At 28.4% G+C, this 23,202-nt stretch overlaps 3 protein-coding genes and 1 non-coding gene across 5 annotated transcripts; 2 read left to right on the top strand and 2 right to left on the bottom strand.

The window, feature by feature from the left end:
* Positions 1-2,919: 2,919 nt before the first annotated feature.
* LOC137830639 (uncharacterized) lies at positions 2,920-4,609 on the bottom strand. The gene is made up of 2 exons (XM_068638094.1): positions 4,223-4,609; positions 2,920-3,110 (listed from the first exon to the last, which is right to left on the bottom strand). The coding sequence occupies exons 1-2, from the start codon at positions 4,505-4,507 to the stop codon at positions 3,021-3,023; spliced, it is 375 nt and encodes a 124-aa protein (XP_068494195.1). The 5' UTR covers positions 4,508-4,609; the 3' UTR covers positions 2,920-3,020.
* Positions 4,610-6,766: 2,157 nt separating this feature from the next.
* On the top strand, positions 6,767-6,839 carry TRNAA-UGC (transfer RNA alanine (anticodon UGC)). Its single transcript has one exon. It is a non-coding gene; the product is annotated as a tRNA-Ala (tRNA).
* Positions 6,840-7,419: 580 nt separating this feature from the next.
* LOC137830638 (probable plastid-lipid-associated protein 13, chloroplastic) lies at positions 7,420-12,906 on the top strand. 2 transcript variants are annotated; one of them, XM_068638093.1, is made up of 8 exons: positions 7,420-7,874; positions 8,640-8,761; positions 8,828-8,911; positions 9,080-9,176; positions 10,503-10,719; positions 11,726-11,778; positions 12,558-12,640; positions 12,749-12,906. In XM_068638093.1, the coding sequence occupies exons 1-8, from the start codon at positions 7,632-7,634 to the stop codon at positions 12,753-12,755; spliced, it is 906 nt and encodes a 301-aa protein (XP_068494194.1). In that variant the 5' UTR covers positions 7,420-7,631; the 3' UTR covers positions 12,756-12,906. The 2 variants fall into 2 exon arrangements, with proteins under 2 accessions (XP_068494194.1, XP_068494193.1); XM_068638092.1 differs by having other exon boundaries at positions 12,558-12,906.
* Positions 12,907-17,241: 4,335 nt separating this feature from the next.
* On the bottom strand, positions 17,242-18,249 carry LOC137830645 (VQ motif-containing protein 17-like). Its single transcript, XM_068638103.1, has one exon. It carries the CDS (start codon positions 17,864-17,866, stop codon positions 17,360-17,362), a length of 507 nt encoding a protein of 168 aa, XP_068494204.1. The 5' UTR covers positions 17,867-18,249; the 3' UTR covers positions 17,242-17,359.
* Positions 18,250-23,202: the final 4,953 nt, after the last annotated feature.

Genomic DNA, 23,202 nt, shown 5'->3' with positions numbered 1-23,202 from the left:
TAATTAATGACTATATTAATTAAATTATATACTATTTAATATTTTTTTAAAGTGATAATTAGGGTTATGAGGTTAAAAGAAAAGAAAAAGGGAGTGGTTGTGGGTTATAAATTATGCAACATGTTTGGATGGAAGGGAAAAGTGAGGAAGAGTCATGTGGCATGTGAAGTGAATAAACTCCCTAACTCATAGAATACAGTTGCATTAAAGGTTTATGGTTGGTACCTAGGAGGGAGGAGCCATGGACCATTTCATCTCTCTTTCTTTTTCACTCTCACATGCTTTCTATGCCCTATTTCATAACTCAATCTTTTCTATTTCAACACTCCTACCCCTACCTCTCTAATTCTCTCTATTTCTACCCTCCATAGCCTAAACTTTCTTTACACACTATTCAAACTCAACTTTTTTATCATGTTTTGGGAAACAACACTTTTTTAAAGTATTTTTTTAATTTTCTGACTTTACAAAACTACATTATTATGGATTAAGAGGTGAATTTTCAGTTTAATTCAATTTTGTAAAACTAGTTCATGTATTTATCCACTTATATATTATGAAATATCATGAAATGTACTTATTTATAGTCGATGTGAAATTTTCATCATACTGTGTCACGAGACCTACCGATTTGTACATATATCATGAAATGTACTTTTTTTAGTTGATGTGAAATTTTTAACCTACTCTTTCATGCCAAGATCTACCAATTTATACATTAGACTATATATTTATGGAGGATCCTATAGTTGGGGATTTGATAATTTCAATAAACATTCGTTAGGATAGACTTTAAATGGATTAAATATTTAAGACACACTACTAGACAATCATTAAATAAAAATTAATTTTAGAGACAAATAAATAATTAATAGTTATACTGGTTAAATTATATATTATTTTAGGAAAAAAATAAATTATTGGTATCTAAATTAGTTTCTATTATTGATAAATAGTTTTTAAATTAGTAATAATTATTTTTTTTAAAATTTTGTTTTTATTTGATAATTTTCTTTTACTGTTATTTTTATAGAATATTATTGAATAAATTTAATAGAATTTGATATTTTAAAGAAAATTAATGTTTTTATAATTAAGATTAAGATAATACTATAAATAAAATAAATCATAATAAATACCATATTTACACTTACTTTGCAGTTTACACATGGCATTACACTTGTTAAAGAAAAGATGAAAATCATTAACCAAAAGTTAAAGTATTTAATATAAAATCCAAACTAGTCCTCTTATTTTATAATTAAAACAATGTCAGTATACTATCAGTGTGTCATTCAAAAGCTAATGAAAAATGATATCGAGATATTCTCAATTCACATTCATTAGAGTTTAACCACATATAAAAATATTAATATTAAAAATTATTTTTGAAATATGTTTAATCAAATATTATTTTTAATTGTGAAATAAAATCTTGTACAGTGATTTGAGGAAATGGAGTGTTTGAAGTGAGAAAGTGTTGCTGGTTTCACATTTTGCATTTGAGGATTTTTTTTATGCATCTTTCTTGCACATTGGAATCAAAATTTGGAAGAAGCTTTTATGCATGAGAATCCTTTGATGAAGGGATCACATGGAGATTGGAATCTTAATACAATGAACCCAAAGCTTTATGAGAATAAGCTTTATGGTGGAAAAATTCCCAAAATTCTAGGTTTGGGAGAAATTGCCTTTCTTATTTAAACTACTTATAGTTTATAAAATTTATTAATAATAAAAAATATTTTAAATACTAATAATTTTTAATTTTTATGAAAATATCCAATTTAGTCAATATATAATAATTTATTATTTCTTACTTTGGTTTTTATTTAATAATTTATTTATAATAAAATTAATATATTTTTTTAGTTTTTTTTTCTTCTAAACATCTTCTATGTCATCTAAATACTTAGAAAGAAAAATGAACACGTGATAACATGTTTAATGATAAGAATGCAAAAGCAAGATAAGTTCTCATTGTAATTTATAGATATACAAGTAAAATCTTTATATCATGCAAACAATTTTTTTTTCAAATTAAAACAATTAAAAGTATTAGTTTTAAGGGAAAAAAAACAAATTTATTAATTTCTCAAGTGAGGTTTAAGAAGTTGCAAGTTAACTAACTTTAAATTTCTTATGATTTTAACCAAATAAAAAAAGGGTACCTATAAATTTTAAAAATAAATAACTTTTGTAAATTCAAAATTTACATGATTTGGAAAAACTAAAAAAAAATGACAAACATGGGTCAAAGTTTCAAAACCGTAAAATGGTAACCAAAATTATGGTGACCCGGCCCAATATAAATGTTCGATCTTCAACGTTAGCTAAAGCCTAGAGTTATGTGAAATCACTATAAAAAAAAAATCATATCATATTTAATCTAAATAATAATATATTTTTTCATTGGACTCTAAAGAATACTTATTTTTTGGTATTGGACAATAAAATGTTTTGTTGACACTTTATCAAACACACAAATTTCATAAAAAAAACTTAAAATGTCATTATTTAGTCAAATTATTCAAAAAAAAAAAAAACATGATTAAGATACTATTTGTAATCCTTATAAATTTAATATAAAGTTCATACCAATAAAATTTCAAACCAAAGTATCTTTAGAGTATCTTAAAGTATCTTAAAAATAAATAATTAGATTAATTTATTAAAGTATCTTTATAATTAGAATTTTTTGTCTCTCTCATTTTGTTGGTTTGGGAGATCTGAAATTTGATTCATATTATATAGGTATGTAGAAGGGTTGAACCAGTGGTTCCTGTTATTCAATCCTTATTGTTAATAATAATAAAAAAAAAAATTCAACAAAATCTTATCTCTTGTAATCTAGTAATCCTTTTGTGATTTCTCCACCACAGGAGAGAAATGTAAAAGTATATATATGACTAAAAATGATTGGTTTTCGAAGAAATAATAGCATGAATTTTTTCTTAGGGAAATATACATTGAAAGAAGGTTGTAATGAAGGAATTGACATGTTAACCTTGAAAGAGATTCTAAAGAATATCATTGATCAAACGTTTATGGCGATGATAGTGGCTGTCCATGAAAGCTCTAGAAGCCCCTTCTATGGTTCTACGCCATGTCTGCAAGAACATGCAATGAAAAAGACAAGTTATGGAAAGGTATTAAGACCTCAGACACATCAACTAAATTATGCAACCAAATTCATTCATTCAAACTTTATTGCACTTTTCTTTTCTCATCACCACTTCACTTCTTTATGATTAAGACCCATCAACAATCTTTTTATTCATACACTTTACTTCAAAATCTATCATGCTACTCTTTTTTTCCTACTTAAATTCGTATACTTTAATTGGAAGTTCTTAAAAAAAAACTAAATTCGAATCAATCATCTTTTAAATTTAATCTTAACACTAGGTAGCAATTTTTTATCATAAAATGATTAAATTTACATGATTTTTTAAAATTTAAGGAAATCAAATTTCACGAAAAATACAAAATAAAAAATATACTTCACTTTCAAGGTTTGTGTGTGTATATAAATTTAACACGGATTTTAAAAATAATAAACTCGCATAATTTTTAAAATTTAATAACTAATTAATCAAATTTTAAAATGTAAGGATCAAAATCAAGTTTAACTAAAGTACATAATTAAAAATATATTTAACCGCATACACATTTTAGTTACTATTTGTAGTCAAAATAAATAATTGAAAACTGTTTTTTAATGTCTCGAAAGGAAAGAAAGTGTTGGGAAAAAAATTTCTCAATGCCTTTTAATTTTTTGAATTATTTTTACTTAAAATATATTTTTTAACCAAATAATAATTTTATGTCGAAAGATACAATTCCTTATGTTTTTTTTTTCATTTTTTATCTATTCCTTGTTCCAAAAATAATAAAATTGATGCAAGCAAACCCAATCACAAGAAGAACAACAAAAACTCCCAACCAATGTCACTGAAATTAAGCCAAATAAAACAAACATGCCACATTCTCAATTAATAGTAGCAGTTGCAACAAATCATAAAATATATGTTTAGAAAAAAATGACACAAGAAAAAAAATAGAAAAGATCTTCTATAAATAAGTTTAACTTTTTTACCTAAAATTCTCACCTCTTTGGACAAAACTTTTTAGAATTTTTATTCAAAAAATTAAAATTAGTTTATACAAAAAAATAAAAAATAAAAATCATATAATAAAACTTTAGATAAAATTGATTTACCTTCTCAATGGTTCCCAGCAAAGACTTGTTTCTGAAATTCCTTGTCCTCATGATGTGTGCCCCTCCCATCCCAATCTGCCGGAGCAACGCCGTCTTTCGCGTGGCGGCTGGCGGCGTTAGAAGCGACCTCCGTTCAACGAAGGCGGCGGCGGCGGCAGCCTCTACCCTCTTGGTGATGTTCTTCTTCTTTGGGACGATTTTAGAGTGACCCACTTCAGCAAATTTCCTGAGAAGTTCATCGGAACTTTTCTTTGTGACATGCTGAACCTTTTCAGCAGTGTTCATTGCAATAACGTGTGAAATTAAGTTAGAATTGTAATGACAATGTTGTTTGTTTTACTATGATTGAGTTTTGGGGAGAGGAAATTGGACCGTTGTGGGAAACAAATGATTGTGATTTATGGGAGGGAAGAAAATATAGCCGTTGGGATGTAACATGGTTTATAATGTAAATTGTGTATGCCAACCAAAATATATATTAAAAAATCCCATTCAAAATTTTATCTAAAAAACAGAAGAAGAAAAAACATTTTATCCAAATATTCAGTTTTAATAAATATGTTGAATAAACACTAATTTGTATGTAAAAACAAGTAATTTTCACCCACCAAACATTACTTTAATATTGATTTCAGTTTTAGGCTACGTTTGGATCCAGGGGTGGTACTGTTGTCGACGACGGAAGTCACAACACCACCCCGTTTGGTTCCATGATTTGTTGCGGGTGAGGGTGCAGTGAAAGAGAAAGTTGAGTGAATGTTGTTTCTTCTGAAAGATGAAGAGAAAGTTTCACTGTGCAGTGCAAGTGCCAAATCATCACCACGAATTTCCAATCTTGCCCTTACTTTTTTGCTGGATTCAAGAAGCACAGTGCATCTGCATGCATGCCAAATGAAAAGCAAGAGATTCCTGACTTGATTCAGGAATCTATTGACCATGTGAAAGTTTGAAACCTCATCAATGAAGTGGGTGAGAGGTAGGTGTGTGAGATTCCTGGTTTCTTTATAAACGTTGCTTCCTCCATTTACTATTCAAAATATATTAAAATACTCTCACAACTATCACACCATTCACAATTTCCAATAAACTTTCTTCACACATCCACTTTAACATACCCCAATCCAAACAACCTCAACTTTCTTCACACTTCCACTCTCACTCACCCTCAACTTTTCACTCCCCCACACCCTCTAATCCAAACACACCCTTAAGGTGAAGAAGAGATGATTTGTGTGGAAGCTTTGTGGAGTTCTGTGAGTACAAAGAGAAGATGGAGGTTTAACTGCAAAATACTATATGCTAGAAGTATATGAGAGTAATAGTATAAAATTGAGTGAATACTTTCTAGGGAGGGTATTGTTTATTTATATGTATTTTCTAGGTAAATTGCTGACAAAATATTTAAATATTTTTATTATTATTATGTAGTCGTTTGACTATATAAACTATTTTTATTATTATTATGTAGTCGTTGACTATATAAACTATTTTTATTATTCGATTATAGAAATTAAATATATTATAATGAGTAATAAATGTATTTTTTCTTTATTCTATTAGGTACATAAGTCTTCCATATCAAAATTGTAAAGAGATGTAAGTGGATTCATTTGAATGATGGACGAGTTCAGTTTATCTCGTTTATAAGTCAGCATTTTAATCATGTAATTAAAACACACAATTTAATTTCTTTTTTTTAAGTTGTTTTTAAGACAAGAGAATACATTATGTTAACTATTGTAATTGATTTAGAATTGGATGTTTATGTTCATGGATTAGCCATCCTAGGTAGTGGATATAATTTTGATAATGAGTTATAAATGTTTAACAATTGTTGTTGAGTTGCTAGTTTGATAGAAAAATATTGCAAGTTAACATAAGAATTTGGTGCATGATGTTTTAGAGTTATCCTTTGATTGAGTTGTGAAATTTAAAAAAATGAATTGGATTTTGAGTTTGTGGTATGTTATTGTGGTGAAATTCAATAAAATGTTGAATTGTTGATTGATGGTACTTGTCGGTTAAAATTGAATATTGGACTTAGGTGAAATATTTAACGACAAGGTACTCTTTAAGTTAGAAATCCTAACAACAATTTATTTATTTTTAGTTGTGGAATTTCTCTCAAGAAAAATACTTTCACTCAAGCCAAACTTTTTCACCTTAAATTTGATAATTTATGTAGTCAATAACATATTTATGGATTGTTTGTATTAATTAATAAAACCTATATACAAAAATATCATAACTTCATTAAGTGTTTAAGATTATATATATTAAAACATTAGCTGATGAGACGTTGAATGAAAGTTTATTGTATATATAAAACATCATAAATTATTAATATTAAATACCTTAAATTTATCTTAATTCCATAAATTTAATATTTTCATACTTCAATGAATGATTCAAATGTTAGTTGCTCTAATAAAACTTAGATAATACAAATTTATGAAGGACTTCAATAGATAATTCTTAATGGTATGCATCTTTGGGTTATCAAAATACATTGATGTATTAACAATTATTATATTATATCAACTTGGGGATGTAGCTCAAATGGTAGAGCGCTCGCTTTGCATGCGAGAGGCACGGGGTTCGATCCCCCGCATCTCCACAATGTTAAATTTTTTGAGTTTTATGGATTTTAATTTTTGTGTTGCAATTTTGTTATGATTTTTTCAATTAGTATTTTATGTCTTTTTTGCTGCTTCTGTAATTTTGTTTTCTGAGTTTCAGTGCATTAGGTAATAATTCTATATCATTAATCCATGCATGATGATGATGAATCTTAGTTTAATAATGTTTTAAAGGTTAAGAGTATTAATTAATAAATTAAAAAAATAATAAATGTGATATTCTTTATACATAATCCCAATAAAAAATAGTTATTATTTTATTTAATATTTTAAAGATGCTCATTACTTTATTCAATAAATATTTTTTTGCATTAAATGTTTTAAAATTTAGTTTTAATATATTTAAATTGTTTTGTTCATCAAAGATTTTCTAATTTTAGAATGCACCCGTTTAAAATTTTGAGTCCTCTTTAAATTGCTTTTGTTATCTACAAAGCGTTATTAAATTATTTGAAATTTCAAATGTATTTCAAAACTAAGTAAAGAACGTAAATTTTAAAATTAAAGAAAGACAAAAACATTAATCCATAGAAGCAGTGACCAGACTCTGGAAAAAACAGACATCAACGTGGGGTTGTGTTGGTGTGGTGTTAGGATTTGGAGAAAAAGAAAGTGAAATCGAAAATTATAGTAAAAAAGTTAGGCTCCAAATTGGTGGTTTCTCAGTAGTAGTATTTTTTTCAACTCACAATTGGCGAGTGATGACAAATTGAAGAAGCACTTCCATAAGAGACAAACCATTCCTTCATTCACTCAATTCATTTCAAACAATGTCAATGGCTGCTTCAGCTTCTTTACATGGCTGTATCTCAGCAATCGCCTCGTGCATCCCATGCTCCTCTTCCAAATTCTCTTCTCAATCTTCGTTGACACTGTCTGCACCCCAGAGAGCCTCAACCAGAAGAAGCTTCCGTGTGTGCAGAGCCATGGTTCAGCAAGCCGTTCAGGGTGCCCCTGCAGCGTACGCCAAGGAAATGGAACGCCTTTCCGCCAAAGAATCGCTTCTTCTCGCTGTGAGACTCCTTTGCTTGCGTATATTCCCTATTTGCGTTTCTGGGACCTACCAATTTGCTTTTGGACCTTTGTTTTGCCTTTTTTTTTGTAAAGAAAAGAACTTGTTGCTGTTTTAGATAATGGGTATGGTTCTGTATACCACCCCTTTTTCATGTTTGTGTAGTTTGACTGTTTTTTTTAGGGTACGATGTTTTAAATAGCGGTCGGGGATGCTGTTTGATGCGATTAGTTGAAAATTTGGGTGTGGAGACCCTGAATGTTGTGGCTATAATTGTGGTTGCACATGGTTTTTTATGACATTGGGGGCATGAAATTATCAACATGTATGGATACTGCATAGGTATATATCATGCACTGTGATTGGTTTGAATTGGTGTTAGGGCCTAGGTTTGTGGACAATTTCCATCCTTTTATTTTGATTTCCAAACAAATACTTTTCTTGTTGATATCATTTTCTTATGCTAAAACGGGGGAATTTTGTGGCTGTGCTAACGTGGGATAGTGGAAAATTTTCCTTGGTATCTTTATAAGGGAGGTTGCTGTAAATGTTAAAAAACCAGGATAGATAAGTGCAATCTCAAGAAACTTCAGGGGATTGTGACTGTGAGTTACTCTAGATTCTATTAGTGCGTTGTGTCTGCAGATGAACCTGGTTTCCACGATGATAGACTTGACTTAAATATGAAAGGAGTAATTTGCTTATGTCGTTTTTGCAATCTTTGAATTTGGACTCTAACATTCTTACACTGGAGACATCTTGTCAGTTTAAAGATGCAGGGAGTTTTGAGGCCTTAGTCTCTGGGAAGACTACTGAATGGCAAAAGATTGACGTGAATGAAAGGATAACTGGTCTTGAGCGGCTTAATCCAACCCCTCGCCCCACAACGTAAGTGAATGATATTATCCATGTCTATGCTTCTGTATTAGATGTTAATGCAATTTTATGCTACAGGTCACCCTTCTTGGAGGGGCGTTGGAACTTTGAGTGGTTTGGTTCTGGAAGTCCAGGCTTGTTTGCTGCTAAGTTTATATTTGAGTGAGTTTTCTCTTTGAAGATTTGCTTTTATCTTGTTGATTATGATCTTGGGACTTCATATTTGTCTCTCTTGATTATAAGAATGTAAATTTTTTATATTAGCAATCAAATTTGGATTAATCTCATTGGTGAGTAACAATGCTCTTGTGTGCTTTTGTATCTGTGCAGAAACTTTCCTTCAAGTTTGGCTAATTTGTCAAAAATGGATGTTGTTATTAAGGATGGAAATGCAAAGATTACTGCAAACTTGACATTATTAAACTCGGTACATTTCTGAGTTGCAATTTTTTATGGATGTATAAATCTTAATTTAGCACTCACAAAGTGCTGCTAGCATCGGTTGTAATTTTCTGCATATAATTTAAGCTTTTCACCCTTTCCAATTTTCATGAACCAGTTATCTAGAAAAGCAAGTTTAGGTCTTGACATATGAATGGTTTTATATCACATCCCTAAACACTCACATAACAGCCCTCTCTGGCCTTGAAGTGTGGGCAATGCGTAGGCCTACCTACCTTGTGCTGAAATTTAACTTTTTACAAGAAGAATGTAGAGAGAAAAATATAAAATTCTAGAGCATTTGGATATATACATGTAATGCAGTAACTATCCCTAAAATTAAAGTTGTTAGGTGAAGATACATGAATGATTTTATATTACACTGCTAACACCAGCTTTTGTGGAGATTGCTTCCATCATTCCAATTAAATGGTTTGAAGTAATGTTTTGAGCTGGAATATGTCTGACCATTCAAGGTTTGTCTGTCAGGCATGAACAGCGAATATCTGCATTATATTCTCTGATATGAGTGTTATTCCATTGCCATTGTAGCCATTATTAGTGTCTGCATGATGCTAAACTGTTTAGTTATAACTGTAACCAAGATAGTTTCTCCAATTCTTCTGTCACTATTTTCTCTCTTCCCATAAACAAACAAATTTATCTTTTATACTTTGATGGACAGGCCACTAGTGCATGCCCCACTCTCTAGTATAGGAACAGAAATGAACCGTTTGTTTCTTAATTGATTTTTTTAATAAAATAGAATTACATTAAACTTGTATTAATTTAAATTATTAGAGTGTTTTCGGATTAATGATTGTTTTTGTTGAACGTCAAAGCTACAAAAACTTGCTCTCATGTTTGGTGCCTCAGAATGTGAAATTTTGTGTTGGAAAGTATAAACGAGAGAATCCAACGGATTCCCAAACATTCAATCAAACATGGAAAAGTATTTAATAGTTAGACTTTTTTCCTGTATATTTTCTAGACAAAAATATGTAAAATTACCTCGATTTGACATAATAATGGGTGCACCAATAGAAGAGTATATTGCTTTCTTTATGCTATGTATTCAATAGAACTGTCATTTTCTGTTTACCGTACGCATATTTTAGGTCAGAAGCAAAAATTTAGTTTAGGAATTCATCTATACCACTTCAACTTCAACTTAGTTTTAGTTGGTATTTTTCTTAAAAGCTATGAGAATGCCACACAACATATTATTGTGCAATGTTCACCATTGTCGTATTTAAAATTGTCGATATCATCCCTTTAGTGTATTTTCAATCAACTTTGTGATCAAGTGTAGATTGATAGTAAAATCATCCTCTCAACCAAGTTATCTGTGGAGGGGCCACTTAGAATGAAAGAGGAGTATGTTGAAGGCGGTTTTGTGTCACCAACAATTATTGAAGAGAGAGTACCGGAACAGCTTAAAGGTGCACTTGGGCAGGCAGCTAATGCTTTCCAACAATTTCCAGCCCCTATTCGTGATCCTGTTGCCAATGGGCTGAAAGTTCCTCTAAGTAAGCTACTAATTTTCTATATTCATTCTCATGTCCTTTGACATAAATGTTCTATAGATATGCACTACTTTTGAATTTTTGTTTCATTTCACTTTGCACTCCAATATAATTATGGTTGGAACATGAAATCTGTAGAACCAATATGTTGGGAAATACCTTATCTCTATGAAACTTGAACCTCGTTTATGTTTCTGTCATTTCATTCAGATATTAAAAATTGTGTTATGCCACCCCTACTATCCATTTTTCTGCAGCTATTGCTTGGCATTTTCCAATAATGATAATGCCTTGTGATTAATCTTTTTTTTACTTTTGTCAGTTGTTAAAGATGCCTGTTGCTTATTTCCAGAAGATAAAAAGAATGTACTTATTGTGGCCTGGCTTGAAATGATTAGATATCCGAGAACAATTCTGAAATGTCTTATGTTGGTAGATGTCCACTATAACATTATTTGATTATTTTAATCTCAAAATATATATGCAGAAAGATGGGATGATAGTATGACTGTCATTAATCAAATATATGTTAGAAGGAATTTGGGCTACATCTGGGTGGGCCCATTTAGCGGTTTTTTTTGTTATAAACTGTGATGTAAACCATTTAATAACTATGAAAGGGAAATGATACTCTTAGGGGGAGTAAGAATGTTGTACGATGACTCTGGTGCACATTGCATCAATTGTCCTGTGGTAGAGAATAGCTGAGTCAAGTTATAGTCGAATTGTAACACTTGAGCTGCTACACTTTTTAATAGAAGAGTTGTATTCTGATTATTAACTATTTAGTCTAATGGTAAGCACTTGATCCAACAGGGTAGGACGTAGACCTCTCAAAATATCTAAAATGTGTATCATTCTCACAAGAAATTCTTCCCTTGTTTTTATTCAATAAAGCCTTGACCTTTCTTGCTATTTCTGTCACGATGTGTACACAAATGTATATTCAACTTGCACTATTATTCAGATTTTGATGTGAAAACCCCATTCCGTTTTCTTGTGTACGAAGGTGGCAGCTTTCAAAGGCTCTTCATGATTTCTTATCTCGATGAGGAGATACTTGTAAGTTTGACATACTTATTCTCAGCAGTCAATTTTTTTATAAATTTGATGCATGTGTGGGCCGTTGTAGATAACAATGCTGACAGTGGTAATCTGAAATCTCAAATTTTGATGCATACACTAAGAAGCATAGATTCAAGTACTATTACAACTGACATGAATATGATATGGGTATATGGCCATTTTTTGGAATTAAGAGTTCCAAATATACATTGTTAAAGTTGCAATATATGTGAATAATCTTTCACAACTGAAGTTTTTTTCAATTGGAGTTCTGGATGTATTTTACTTGAATTGCCAAATTGGAGTATGGTGAGGCTTTCTTATAATGTGATTAAGAATAAGAGGCGTTTAAACCTTTGATCATACCATTATGCTATTGTAGTTACACTTTTTTGTTGCATTATATGTTTACTGTCACTAAAATTGTTCTAGATATAGACATTGTCGTAGCATCCTCTTAGTTTTTATAGCTTGATGAAAGTTTCTAAATTATAGAAACAGGAACTAGTGTAAATTGCTTGTTACTTTAGCTGCTCTAGTGTATTTCTGTGCCTATCTCTACTGATTGTGAAAGTGACAGTAGCATGGAAGAAAATAAAAGAAAAAAAGGAGATATGATTCAAATGTTCTTCTTTACTCTTCTCTTTTTGTTTTAACTGGTCGTTGAGTCAATTAAAGGGTAGTCACAGGTTGAATGCATATACTGCCATTTTTACCTATAAATAACTAGATCAAATTGTGGTTAATCTGAATGTTTATGTTGGTTTTGATGGCAGATAATAAGAAACACGGCTGGGATTCCTGAAGTTTTAACGAGGTTGGATGCAGCACCATCTTCCTTGGGAGATTCTAATCCAGAGTATGAAAGCTAGAACTTCTATATATACTTGGGAACTGAATTTTTGTCCCTCCTTACTCATGATGATGAGTCAAATTTCTCTGGAAACTCCTTTTACTTTTTCTACAGAGGGTAGAAATGTGAATATGGGTTGAAGCTGACACAAATTCTTACAAAACCTTGGATTTCATTCTTAGTTTCACAACAAAGTGGCTATTTGATGTATAAATTAAATAATGCTACTCATACAAATGAAATGAAATGAAAAATATCTGCCTTTGATCCAATTCTATAGAAGTTCTGTCATTAGTTTTGTTAATTTTTCAAATTTTCTGGCTGATGCATCCAATTGGGTCAATTCCAATGATTCTAGAAAAGAAAGAAAATAAAACATATGATTTTGGATTGGCATTTATTTTGACATTTCTTCCTGCACCCTTCAAAAAGTCATCTTACCCTCCTTTAAGTTTTCAAAATTCCCAAACAAAATTTTTGCATGCACACTTTTTTTTCCAGATGCTTTTTCGGATTACCAAATTCATATCATCTTAAACATCTAACACCTGCATAACCGTAAGATCATGTTTTTTGGAATTTTTATTTCGTAATACATTCAAGAATAACTATGGAAACAAGAGGGTATTATGAAATATTTCAATAAACATAAAAGGAACTAAAAATCTGCATGCTGCAATGATACTTTTAGTGTCTTATAAAAGAGATATTATGAAACACTTATACATACTTGAAAACACTCTTGTTTCACAAGTAAAATATCTTGTGCAATACATTAAAAAATGTTTCATGCAAAAGGACTTGTACATTGAAGTGAAGTAGCAGAAGTCCATGGTTGTGTTCTATGAGAAAAGAACAAAAAGTCATTGAATGGTGTATGAAAGCTTCAAAGGTGTGAAAGCAAAGACTATATTACTAGGTTTAAGAAATGAAGATTTTGTTAAGAGGGATAAGTTTTTTTTTTGTTTTACCTCACAAACTTCCAAAGAAGACCGTCATCTTTAGGAGAAGGGGCAGGTATGTTGTGAGTAGAAAGTTGAATTCACAAGCTCTACAAATATCATGTAATTTGTTTTATTCTTAATATAATCTTTATCTCCCTTATGTAGTAAAATTATTTAATTTGTATACTAATTAAAAGAATTAGTTAATATAGCTTAATTTTACTATTTTCATTTTAAATATTTTTTTTTATTTTAGTGTAGGATTTATGGTTTAGGGATTTAATATCCATATGTTTCATTACATTATTATTTTATTTTATATATTTCAGTTTCATGCTATAATTAAATATTATGATCATAAAAAAAATATTTAAATGAATTTCTCAACAAACTAAATTTTTTATGAAAGAAAAATAAAATAAAATTCTAGTATATTTTTTTTTACTTTTCATTTATATATAAATTAATTTAAACTTATAAAAGATTTTATTTTATATTTGAACTATTTATAATACTAAAAACTTATCCTAACTTATAAATTTACTAAACTAAATTGATTTTATTTTCTGATAAAAATTTATTTGGACACTAATTTACATCAACAATCTTATGTAAACGCTATTGGTGTTTGAAAAGCATTTGGAGAAGAAAATAGTTGATTATTTAAAAAACAACGACTTTTAAAAGAAAGGTACCATATGTTGTCTGCCATTAATTTCAATTTTGGAACTTAATCTGAAAGTACATTACGATAAACCCTGCAAATATTTAAATAACACAATTGACAATAAATAATTAAATATATTACCTAACCTATTGACTTCGATCACCTCTTTTAGAGGTCAACCTATTATTGATACCATTTTTTCATTTTTTTTCCCAATAAAAGATATCATCGTGCCTTCATGTTGCTGTTAAAATTTTATCAAGAGTTTTTTTTAATCATGATTAGGATGCACTTAATTAACTAGTTATTGTTAAGTCCACGGTTAGACAACTTAAACTAGTCAATCATTAATAAACTTTAAAAAAAAAAGACGTTTTCATAATATTTTTAATATTCTTAATTGTAATATGAAATATCCATCCTTGAATGTGTATTTCATTTGTTAAAAAATGTTAATCAGTGATGAATAATATATATTAATATACTATAGTAAACAAATTAAAAATAAATAAAAATTGTTACATGTTGCTACCAATATCTACAAAAATCTTAACCTAATTAACCAATTTACTTAAGTCACCGTTTTATATTTATAAAAACTGTACTTTTTCTTCTTTCGTAAGAGACATCACTTTCTTTATTTAAAGCTATTATGAGGATTTTTCTGATGAAGATCCTTATTTAGGAGAGCATAGCAATTGTGATGTCCAAAATTTACTTTCAAATTGACTAACATCAACAAGACAAGTTTTTCTATGGCCACCAATGAAATATCTTTAATTCAACATACTTTTTAATATATATAATATATTACCAACTTTAATATTTGTTGTAAGGAAGTAAATTTTTTTCAAAATTAAATTTTAACTATGGACATATTAATGATTCAATTTAGGAGAGAAAATTAGAAGAAAAAAAAAATCAATCTAAACTTACTAGAATTTAGCTTCTATAGACACTCATTTATACAATTTTTTATCCTGTAAAAAATTAACTTAATATTTATATTTTTAAGTTTCTTTTATTGAGTTGTTTAAAAATTTATATGTGTCCAAATAATGAAATGGGATTGATTATAAGCATATAGATATTCTTGACGATTAATATACATGGCAATAATTGACTTCTATAATTTAATAGGGAAATACAGATAGGGAAATTGCATTTATATCTTATTATTATGCGTACATCTGGCCAAATAATACACACATTTACTCTAATTTTAAAATAAATATTTATTTTTGTTATATTTCTAATAAAATAACACTTATTTTTGTTAATATACGTTAACGTATGATAATTAAATCATTTAATTTTTTTTGCGTGTAATAAGTTCTTTAATTTTTATAATTTTAGTTTGTAATTTTTTGACTTAAATATTTGCCAGTATGTTATTTTAAAATTAAATAAGAGTGGTGATTGCCAATTTATTAAAACACAATATTGACAAATGTAATTTATTAAAAGTATAAGGAGATTGAATATTTAATTTAAAATTAGAAATAATATAATTGTCGTATTTTATTGGAAATATAAGAAAAATGAATGTTTATTTCAAAATTAAAGTAAAAAGGAGTATTATTTAAAATTTCTTAAAAAGGTAAACGTAGTTCCCTTTCTTAATTGGAAAACAGGAAAAACTATCATTTACTTATCCCCAGTTATAAAAAAATATTAATGAAATGTAATCATAGGATTTAAAGATAAAGACATAAAATCATTTAAAACCCTTTAATTTGGTTTTGAGACAATGTAATACCTTCATATTTTTATCTTCTCTATGGTGAGAAAATGTAAAAAATAACAAAGTGATGCATTTATTGTTTTAAAATTAAGATACACTTTATTAGCTTGATTCATTATTATAATTTTTTTTATATATTTCTAGAGTTTTTAAATTAATAAAAAATTTGTTTATTATGAATTTTCTAAAAGTTAGTAAAAAAATCTCTTGAAATGGGAAACATTATAGTAAGAAAAATAAAATTCAACCGCCTCCCAATGTGTTATATAATAAATTATGAAGAGGGTTTCTAAAACTAGGTCATTTTAAAATGGTGGATGTGATGTGTTTCAGCCATTTGCACCCCTTTTAAGTTTTAAAACCCTAGTTGCTGTTTCAAAATTCTGATACACTATTCCAACTTGGATGCTTACGAAACTGGAACAGCTTCCTTACACAACCATATATCTACTTTTTTAATTTACAAATCACATTTATATACACAAAAAAATTCACATCATTTTTATATTATTTTTTAGATAATTAAAAATATATATCACACCCAAAAAAAAATGAATTACCACAGAAACTCTATCATTTATTTGAATGATCATATTTGCTTCTCATAATCGACCTCTTTTATCTCTTACACTTGTTATAATATTTTCCCTTCAAACAAGTGGATTGTAATAAAATATATTGCAAGTATTTTTCTCCCTTATATACATGAATAGTGGAAGATAAGGATAGAAAGAAAACCATGCATTTGGACTTTAAATATCATTATTAATTCTAGCAAGGAAAGCAATACTTAATATTTGTTTGCCATGTAATCCAAAAATTTATCCTTTGTTTACTTTTATGAATTTGAATGGAAAAAAGTGAGATGGAGAGAAGTTCAATGAAGATTTAGAAACTCTTCCATTGTAGTATTAAAAATTGTTGTCAATCTCACCTATTGTTTTCTTATCATTATAGGAGATATTTTGAGTATATAAATAAATTAAAATATTATGAATTAATAATAATTTTAATTAAATTATATATTTCACTTTATATATATAAGGATAAGAAAAAGGGGAACATTATCCTTTCTGGCATACGTGCTGGTGGCAATGTTCAAAGCCTGAGTTTTGGTGACAATCGCACTTTAACTCATATTAATATTCTTCTTCTGCTTGAATGTGTTTGACTTTTCTGGTTTCTCCAGAGTGAAACATGACATTTAAGCATGGCAGAAATCAAAATTTGGAGAAGAAGATGGCAATGAAAGTGATGATGAAGCACAAAAAGGATGTATATATGAAGTACCAAATTGAAGAAAAGATGTCTCTCTCTCTCTATATATATATATATGTCTAACAAAATATAAAGATATATGTGTATATACCCTATAGAAGTTGAGGCTCTTCAAAGGCTTGCATCATATGATTAGCATCCAAAGGAAGAAAAGGAAATCCTCCAATTTCAGAAATAAAGCCTTCCAAATCAGTGAAACCCCCCAAGTAGCCACCACAACTTTCATCACTGGAACAAACCCCAACCTCTTCTTTCACTTTCTCCTTTGTCACATCCAACCCCCAACACCCTCCATTACTATTCTTCATTCTCATCACTGTGCCACCAGTGCTGCTGCTGCTCCTTGAGTATTCTTCTGCCTCTGTCTTTTCCCTTGCCTTGTTCTTCTTGCAGCATTTTTCACCACTTGGCTTCCCAGTTAGCTTCTGCACAAGTTCCCTGAAGTTCTCCACATCAGTCTTGATGATCTCTGGTGCAAATATGTGGATTATGCGAATCTTGGGTTTGGTTTTGGACACCATGTGGGAGTCTCTGTGCAGGGCTAGGGAGGGTGTGTGTGAGTTGGCTGTGTTGTGTTTCCTAAGCCTCATGTTTTCCATGGCAAATGTTGAATGAAGTTAGAAGAAGAAGAGGGAAAATTGGAAGTGTTTGTGTGATTGTTAAAAGGGAAGAAGAAAGGGAATGAGATATATATAGGGGACATATAAGGCAAGGATTGATGGAAATATAAAAAGGGAAAAATTGGAAGGGAAGAATATGAAGGTGTCTGTTGGGAGCATGGATTAGATGAATGGTGGTGTGACAAATGCAAAGAGAGAGTCAATAAAGTAATCAGAACTGAATGGTCCCCTGATTTCCCACTTTTCATTATTATACAAGACAAATCATGTTGTTTATGGCTATATATGTCTCTACTTTATTTATTTATTTATGTATCATACCTTCAAGGAGGAAGAATATGAACGTGGACACATTTTCCTTATTCAATTACCTTCCCTCAATTCATCATACCATTCCCCCTAGATGCAACTTGTTCTTCTTTTATTAAGAATTATCTGATAAGTTTACAGCATGCCATACTAAACAATATCTGATAAAACCAGCCACAATTAATTAACACATAAAGTTATTAATAACATGGTGTGACTGATAAATTTGATGAATCATTATTCATCCTTAGCTAGCTAGCTATATTATATATATTATATAGAGTGCATACCCCTCCTTGTTAAATTGTTCTTTCATCTTGGAATCAAGCCAACCACCACCAGTCATTGTGTGGAATCTCTCCTTCAAGCACTTAAATATTTATCAGTTAAAGGGCACATCTCATTATCCATATATTACATGACAAACTCAAGTCCCTTCCATCGTAAAACAGCTCAATGTTGCAAATCAGTAACCCTTTTAAAGGGCACTGTAAAAGATTTATGCAACTGTAGGAGACAATATATTGCGTTTTTCTTTCATATATAAACATCAGTAACCTGCTAAACCAGATATTCTTGCAATTTTTAGCTTATTTAAATCACAGAATCCTAAACTTTCTTTAGGATCTTCTGATATGCATCTGCCATCTATACTCTTTTAAACTTAACAAAAATTTCATATACTAATGGACCTCTTTATGCAAAACGTTTTGAATATTATATATGATACAGATAGGTTTAGCGAGTACATGAATTTGGTTTGAATATTTGGGGTTAGGTATATTGTTACACGAAATCTGTGTGGTTGGAAAATGGAAGGCCACATGTGAATACTTGCATAAATGAACAACAGGTATCAGATATACGTAATCTGAGTTACAGAAGATCAAAATGTACATGCAGCTTTTTACCTATTGCTTCTTTTTGGATCTCTTCCTCACATATACTGCATCTTAACTCTGCTTAGTTTTATTCTATGTTTACATTACGCGTGCCCCTTTTCGCTTTCACTCTCTCTTCGCGTGCAAACTAAAGTATCAAATCATATGTTTCTTTAAAGAATAAAACTTACATACAATTTTAAAGAATTCAGATTTTTTCATTTTGAGATAGAAATATTTTTAAATAATATGTTCAATTCTTAATTAATTTGTTTGTTTATTATTTCTTATATTTAATTCATTCAATTACTTTTTAGGATACCTTAACAATAAGTATTATTAGGTTTATGGTTCAATTGCATCAAAATAAATAAAAAAATCATATAAAATATTAAGCGTTGAATTAAAATTATAAATTTTTAAATGGAAACAATGTTTTATTATGAAATGAGAATAAAAACAATATGAAGTAAATAAAAATATTAAGATTATGTTGAAAATAATAGAAAATAAATAAATTTTAGACTTATATAGTTTTTAATTTGCCTACATAATCTTAAACATTTATAATTTTGGAATGACCAATAAATTGAAAATTCATGTTTTTATTTACACCGAAAAAAATTATTAAATAAAAATATTTTTAGAGATGAAAAGATAATTATTTGTCATATTGACTAAATTATATACTATTTTAGAGATTAAAAAAATTATTGGTATTTAATTTAGTTTCTAAATTGTTGTGTAATTAACTATCAAGATTTTAGTTACTAATTATATTCTAAATCTTGTAATACAATTAGATATCAATTTAGAAACTAATTTAGATACAGATAATTTTTCTAGTATTTAAAATAGTATATAATTTAGTTAATATAACAATTAATTATTTTTTTTCTCCAAAAATTGGTTTCTATTTAATAATTTTCTTTAATGAATAGAAACTAATTTTAAAATAATTTTTTTACTATATTAACTAAATTATATACAATTTTATATATTAAAAAATTATTGATATCTAAATTAATTTCTAATATTAATAAAAATTTATAAACTAATTTTTAGATTGATATCTAATTAGGTATCAAGCTACCAACTTCATAATTTAAACTAACTGATAGTTAATTACATACTAAATTAAAAAAATTATTTTAAATATCATTAATTTTTAGTCTATAAAATAATATCTAATTTAATTAATATGATAATTAATTATTTTTTCTCTTAAACTAATTTTTATTTAATAATTTTTTATTAAGAAAATAAAAGGAAAATATTACATACCATTGTATATATTAGTCCATTCTTTATACAGTTAAGTGGGTGATTTATAATTTTGAAACTATTAGGTTTTAAAATCAGTAATCTCCAAACAATCAATTAAAATATGAATGGATGTATTATAAGTATTTATTTGATATTTTTTTCCTAAACGTGGTGAAGGATATCCACCACAACTGTATCTGTCATTTTGTGTCTCTTATATGTGTCTCAGTCATTCATTGATCATGCATTCATTTCATTCATAAAGATAAAGATCAAAGTTGAAGGTTGCCACTTGTCATAATTTAATGAATTTGAGGGAAGACCCAGATAATTTTGGCGATTCTCTGTGGCTCTGTGATTATTGACCTTTTCGATGTTCATAATCATAATCTCAGAACCTCCAAAGTATACTATGTTTCCACATTTTTTAATTCATTTTAGCCGGAGTTTTGGCCACTTTCTAGTGAACACTCACATCAGATTTCTTGCTAATAAAACAGCTGTATTAATTCATAAAAATATTCTCTTCATTATATATATATATATATATATATATATATATATATATATATATATATATATATATATATATATATATATACTGAAAAAAGTGGTTATACATAGGGAAGCTTAAATACAAAAAGAAACGCCCTAATATATACCTTTTGCTAATCTTTGTGGTTAAGGGTTAAAGAATAATGAGATGTTAAAACTTTTATATAAAATTTGAATTTGAATATCACTATTACATCTTTTTTGTCATGTTTTGAACATTTTCTACATCAAATAAAAAAAATATATGTATATATATTTAAGAGATGAAAATATTGATGAAAAGCATCAAATAACTTGATTTATGAAATATCATTAATAAAATTATATAAGTGTCGAATAGTAAAAAAAAATAAAAAAAATAAATGATGAAAAGCTTACAAGTTTTGTTAATAATTGTTGAAAAGCTGTAGAGATTATACTATAATCAATTTGATGAAATATTATTTTCATTTCTTTATCGTTTCTATACTATTTTATTATTTTTATATGGCGACTTGTAGGGGAAAATTTATGTAGAAGAACTCATAAGTTTTGTTGATTAGGAAATGTTTGTGTGTAAAATGTATAACCTCTTGGACAGCCTTATACAATATAACCAATATTGGTGGGATGATGAGTAAACAAATTTTATAAAAAAAATAATAAATACATTTACAAGTTAGATCACTCCATTTTCTTTCGTCTCTCACCATTACAAAAATATATATTTTGAGATGTGATTATTGATATATTTTTTATTAATAAAAATAAAAATATTTAAAAGATGTTTCAACCTATATACATAGTTCATTACATAAAATAAAAGCAAAATACTTTTCTCCATTCTCACTTACCCACTAAAACCACCCAACACATAAAAACCTCTCCATGTTCTAGAAGGCAACTGCACTTGATTGTTAATTGTTTTGGATTGAAGTAGGTTAATCTAAGTTAGGAGTTGTTATTTCTTTAGAGAAAGACATAATGAAAAAAGCACACCTTCTAGATTCATAATCAATCTTATTCACTTTAATGTAAAGTTTTTATGACCCTAAAAGGATATTGCAAGGAAATAACTTAAGACCATGTAAATTTTGTTAGAATTAGATGTATTATTTTAAAAGTTTTTAACGAAAATAGTCCAAAATCTGAAATAAAATCCCAACTTAATATAAAGAAGAATTGAAAAAAGAGAGAGTTAGGGTTGAAGAATGGGAAACACGAGAAAGTGATGATGATTGGTACGTGGTGGGAAGTGAGAGTGTGGTAGAATGGCAACCGTGTGATCTTAAGATGATTGTGTGATGATGAGAAACAGGAGGGACCACAGCACATCGTATAATTTGTTTGCAGATATGAAATGGTTGGCCACGTGGGCGACGTGTGAGAGTAAGAAGAAGTGCAGCAATGTTATGTGCGTGAGTTGTTATTGATGTTGTTGTTTGACGTGGTTACATGTTCACTGTTCGTGCACCTGCTTCCTATGTCTTAGCTGGATTCTCTCTTTTTTTCTTTTCTAACACCACTCTCCATTCTCACTCTTTCGATATTTTATCTTTTTTTTAACCATCATACCAATTCTATCAAAGTTAAAAGTTTCAAAATAATATTTCAGATAATAATTATAATAATATTTTTTTTAATTTCATTGATTAATAATTAGTTGAATCATAAATTTAACAAATAAAGACTGCATAATTTTTTTAAAGATAAAAATTATGGGTTATGCGATTATCTTTGTAAATACATATATGATTGTGTATTTTATTAAATAATAAAAATATTTTAATTTAATAAAGAATAATTTTTTTGGTAAAAAATAGCATAAAAACCATTATAAAAAAATTGCATATATTCTATACAATGGTCAGATAATTTCTCGCAAAATATCAATCAAAGGGTGGATAAATGTGAAAAAAACAATATATTAAACAGATTTGAATTGATAATTTTGATTTTTATTTACTCTTAAATTTAATATATACACTATAAGAAAATCATGAAATAGAAACGTAGAAACCAAAATAATTAGTTGCAATAGTAACTAAATTAAAGATCATTTTAGAAACTAAAAAGAAATTTGGTTTCTAAATTAGTTTCTATTATTGTTAAATAGTTTCTAAATTGGTATCTAATTAGCAACCAAAGTTTTAGAGACCAAATTTAGAAACTAAATAATTGGTAGTTAAAACCTTAGTTGCTAATTAGATACCAATTTAGAAACTATTTAACAATAATAGAAACTAATTTAGAAACCAATTTTTTTTTTAGTTTTTAAAATGGTCTCTAAAATTTGGTTTCTATTTCATGATTTTCTTGTAGTGA

This window comes from Phaseolus vulgaris, chromosome 7, assembly GCF_000499845.2.
Source record: "Phaseolus vulgaris cultivar G19833 chromosome 7, P. vulgaris v2.0, whole genome shotgun sequence".
NCBI classification, from domain to species: Eukaryota; Viridiplantae; Streptophyta; class Magnoliopsida; order Fabales; family Fabaceae; genus Phaseolus; species Phaseolus vulgaris.
Note: the sequence above shows the minus strand (reverse complement) of the source record. Positions and strands in the feature narration are given on the sequence as shown.

What these genes read in the sequence shown, in the direction of transcription:
- LOC137830639 (XM_068638094.1), bottom strand. Translation starts at nt 4,507, where the DNA reads ATGAACACTGCTGAAAAGGTTCAGCATGTCACAAAGAAAAGTTCCGAT. An exon ending in TGCTGGGAACCATTGAGAAG is followed by an intron (nt 3,111 to 4,222) that starts GTAAATCAATTT and finishes ATGTTCTTGCAG; the next exon opens with ACATGGCGTAGAACCATAGA.
- LOC137830638 (XM_068638092.1), top strand. Translation starts at nt 7,632, where the DNA reads ATGTCAATGGCTGCTTCAGCTTCTTTACATGGCTGTATCTCAGCAATC. An exon ending in GCTGCTAAGTTTATATTTGA is followed by an intron (nt 8,912 to 9,079) that starts GTGAGTTTTCTC and finishes GTATCTGTGCAG; the next exon opens with AAACTTTCCTTCAAGTTTGG. An exon ending in ACTTGACATTATTAAACTCG is followed by an intron (nt 9,177 to 10,502) that starts GTACATTTCTGA and finishes GATCAAGTGTAG; the next exon opens with ATTGATAGTAAAATCATCCT.
- LOC137830645 (XM_068638103.1), bottom strand. Translation starts at nt 17,866, where the DNA reads ATGGAAAACATGAGGCTTAGGAAACACAACACAGCCAACTCACACACA.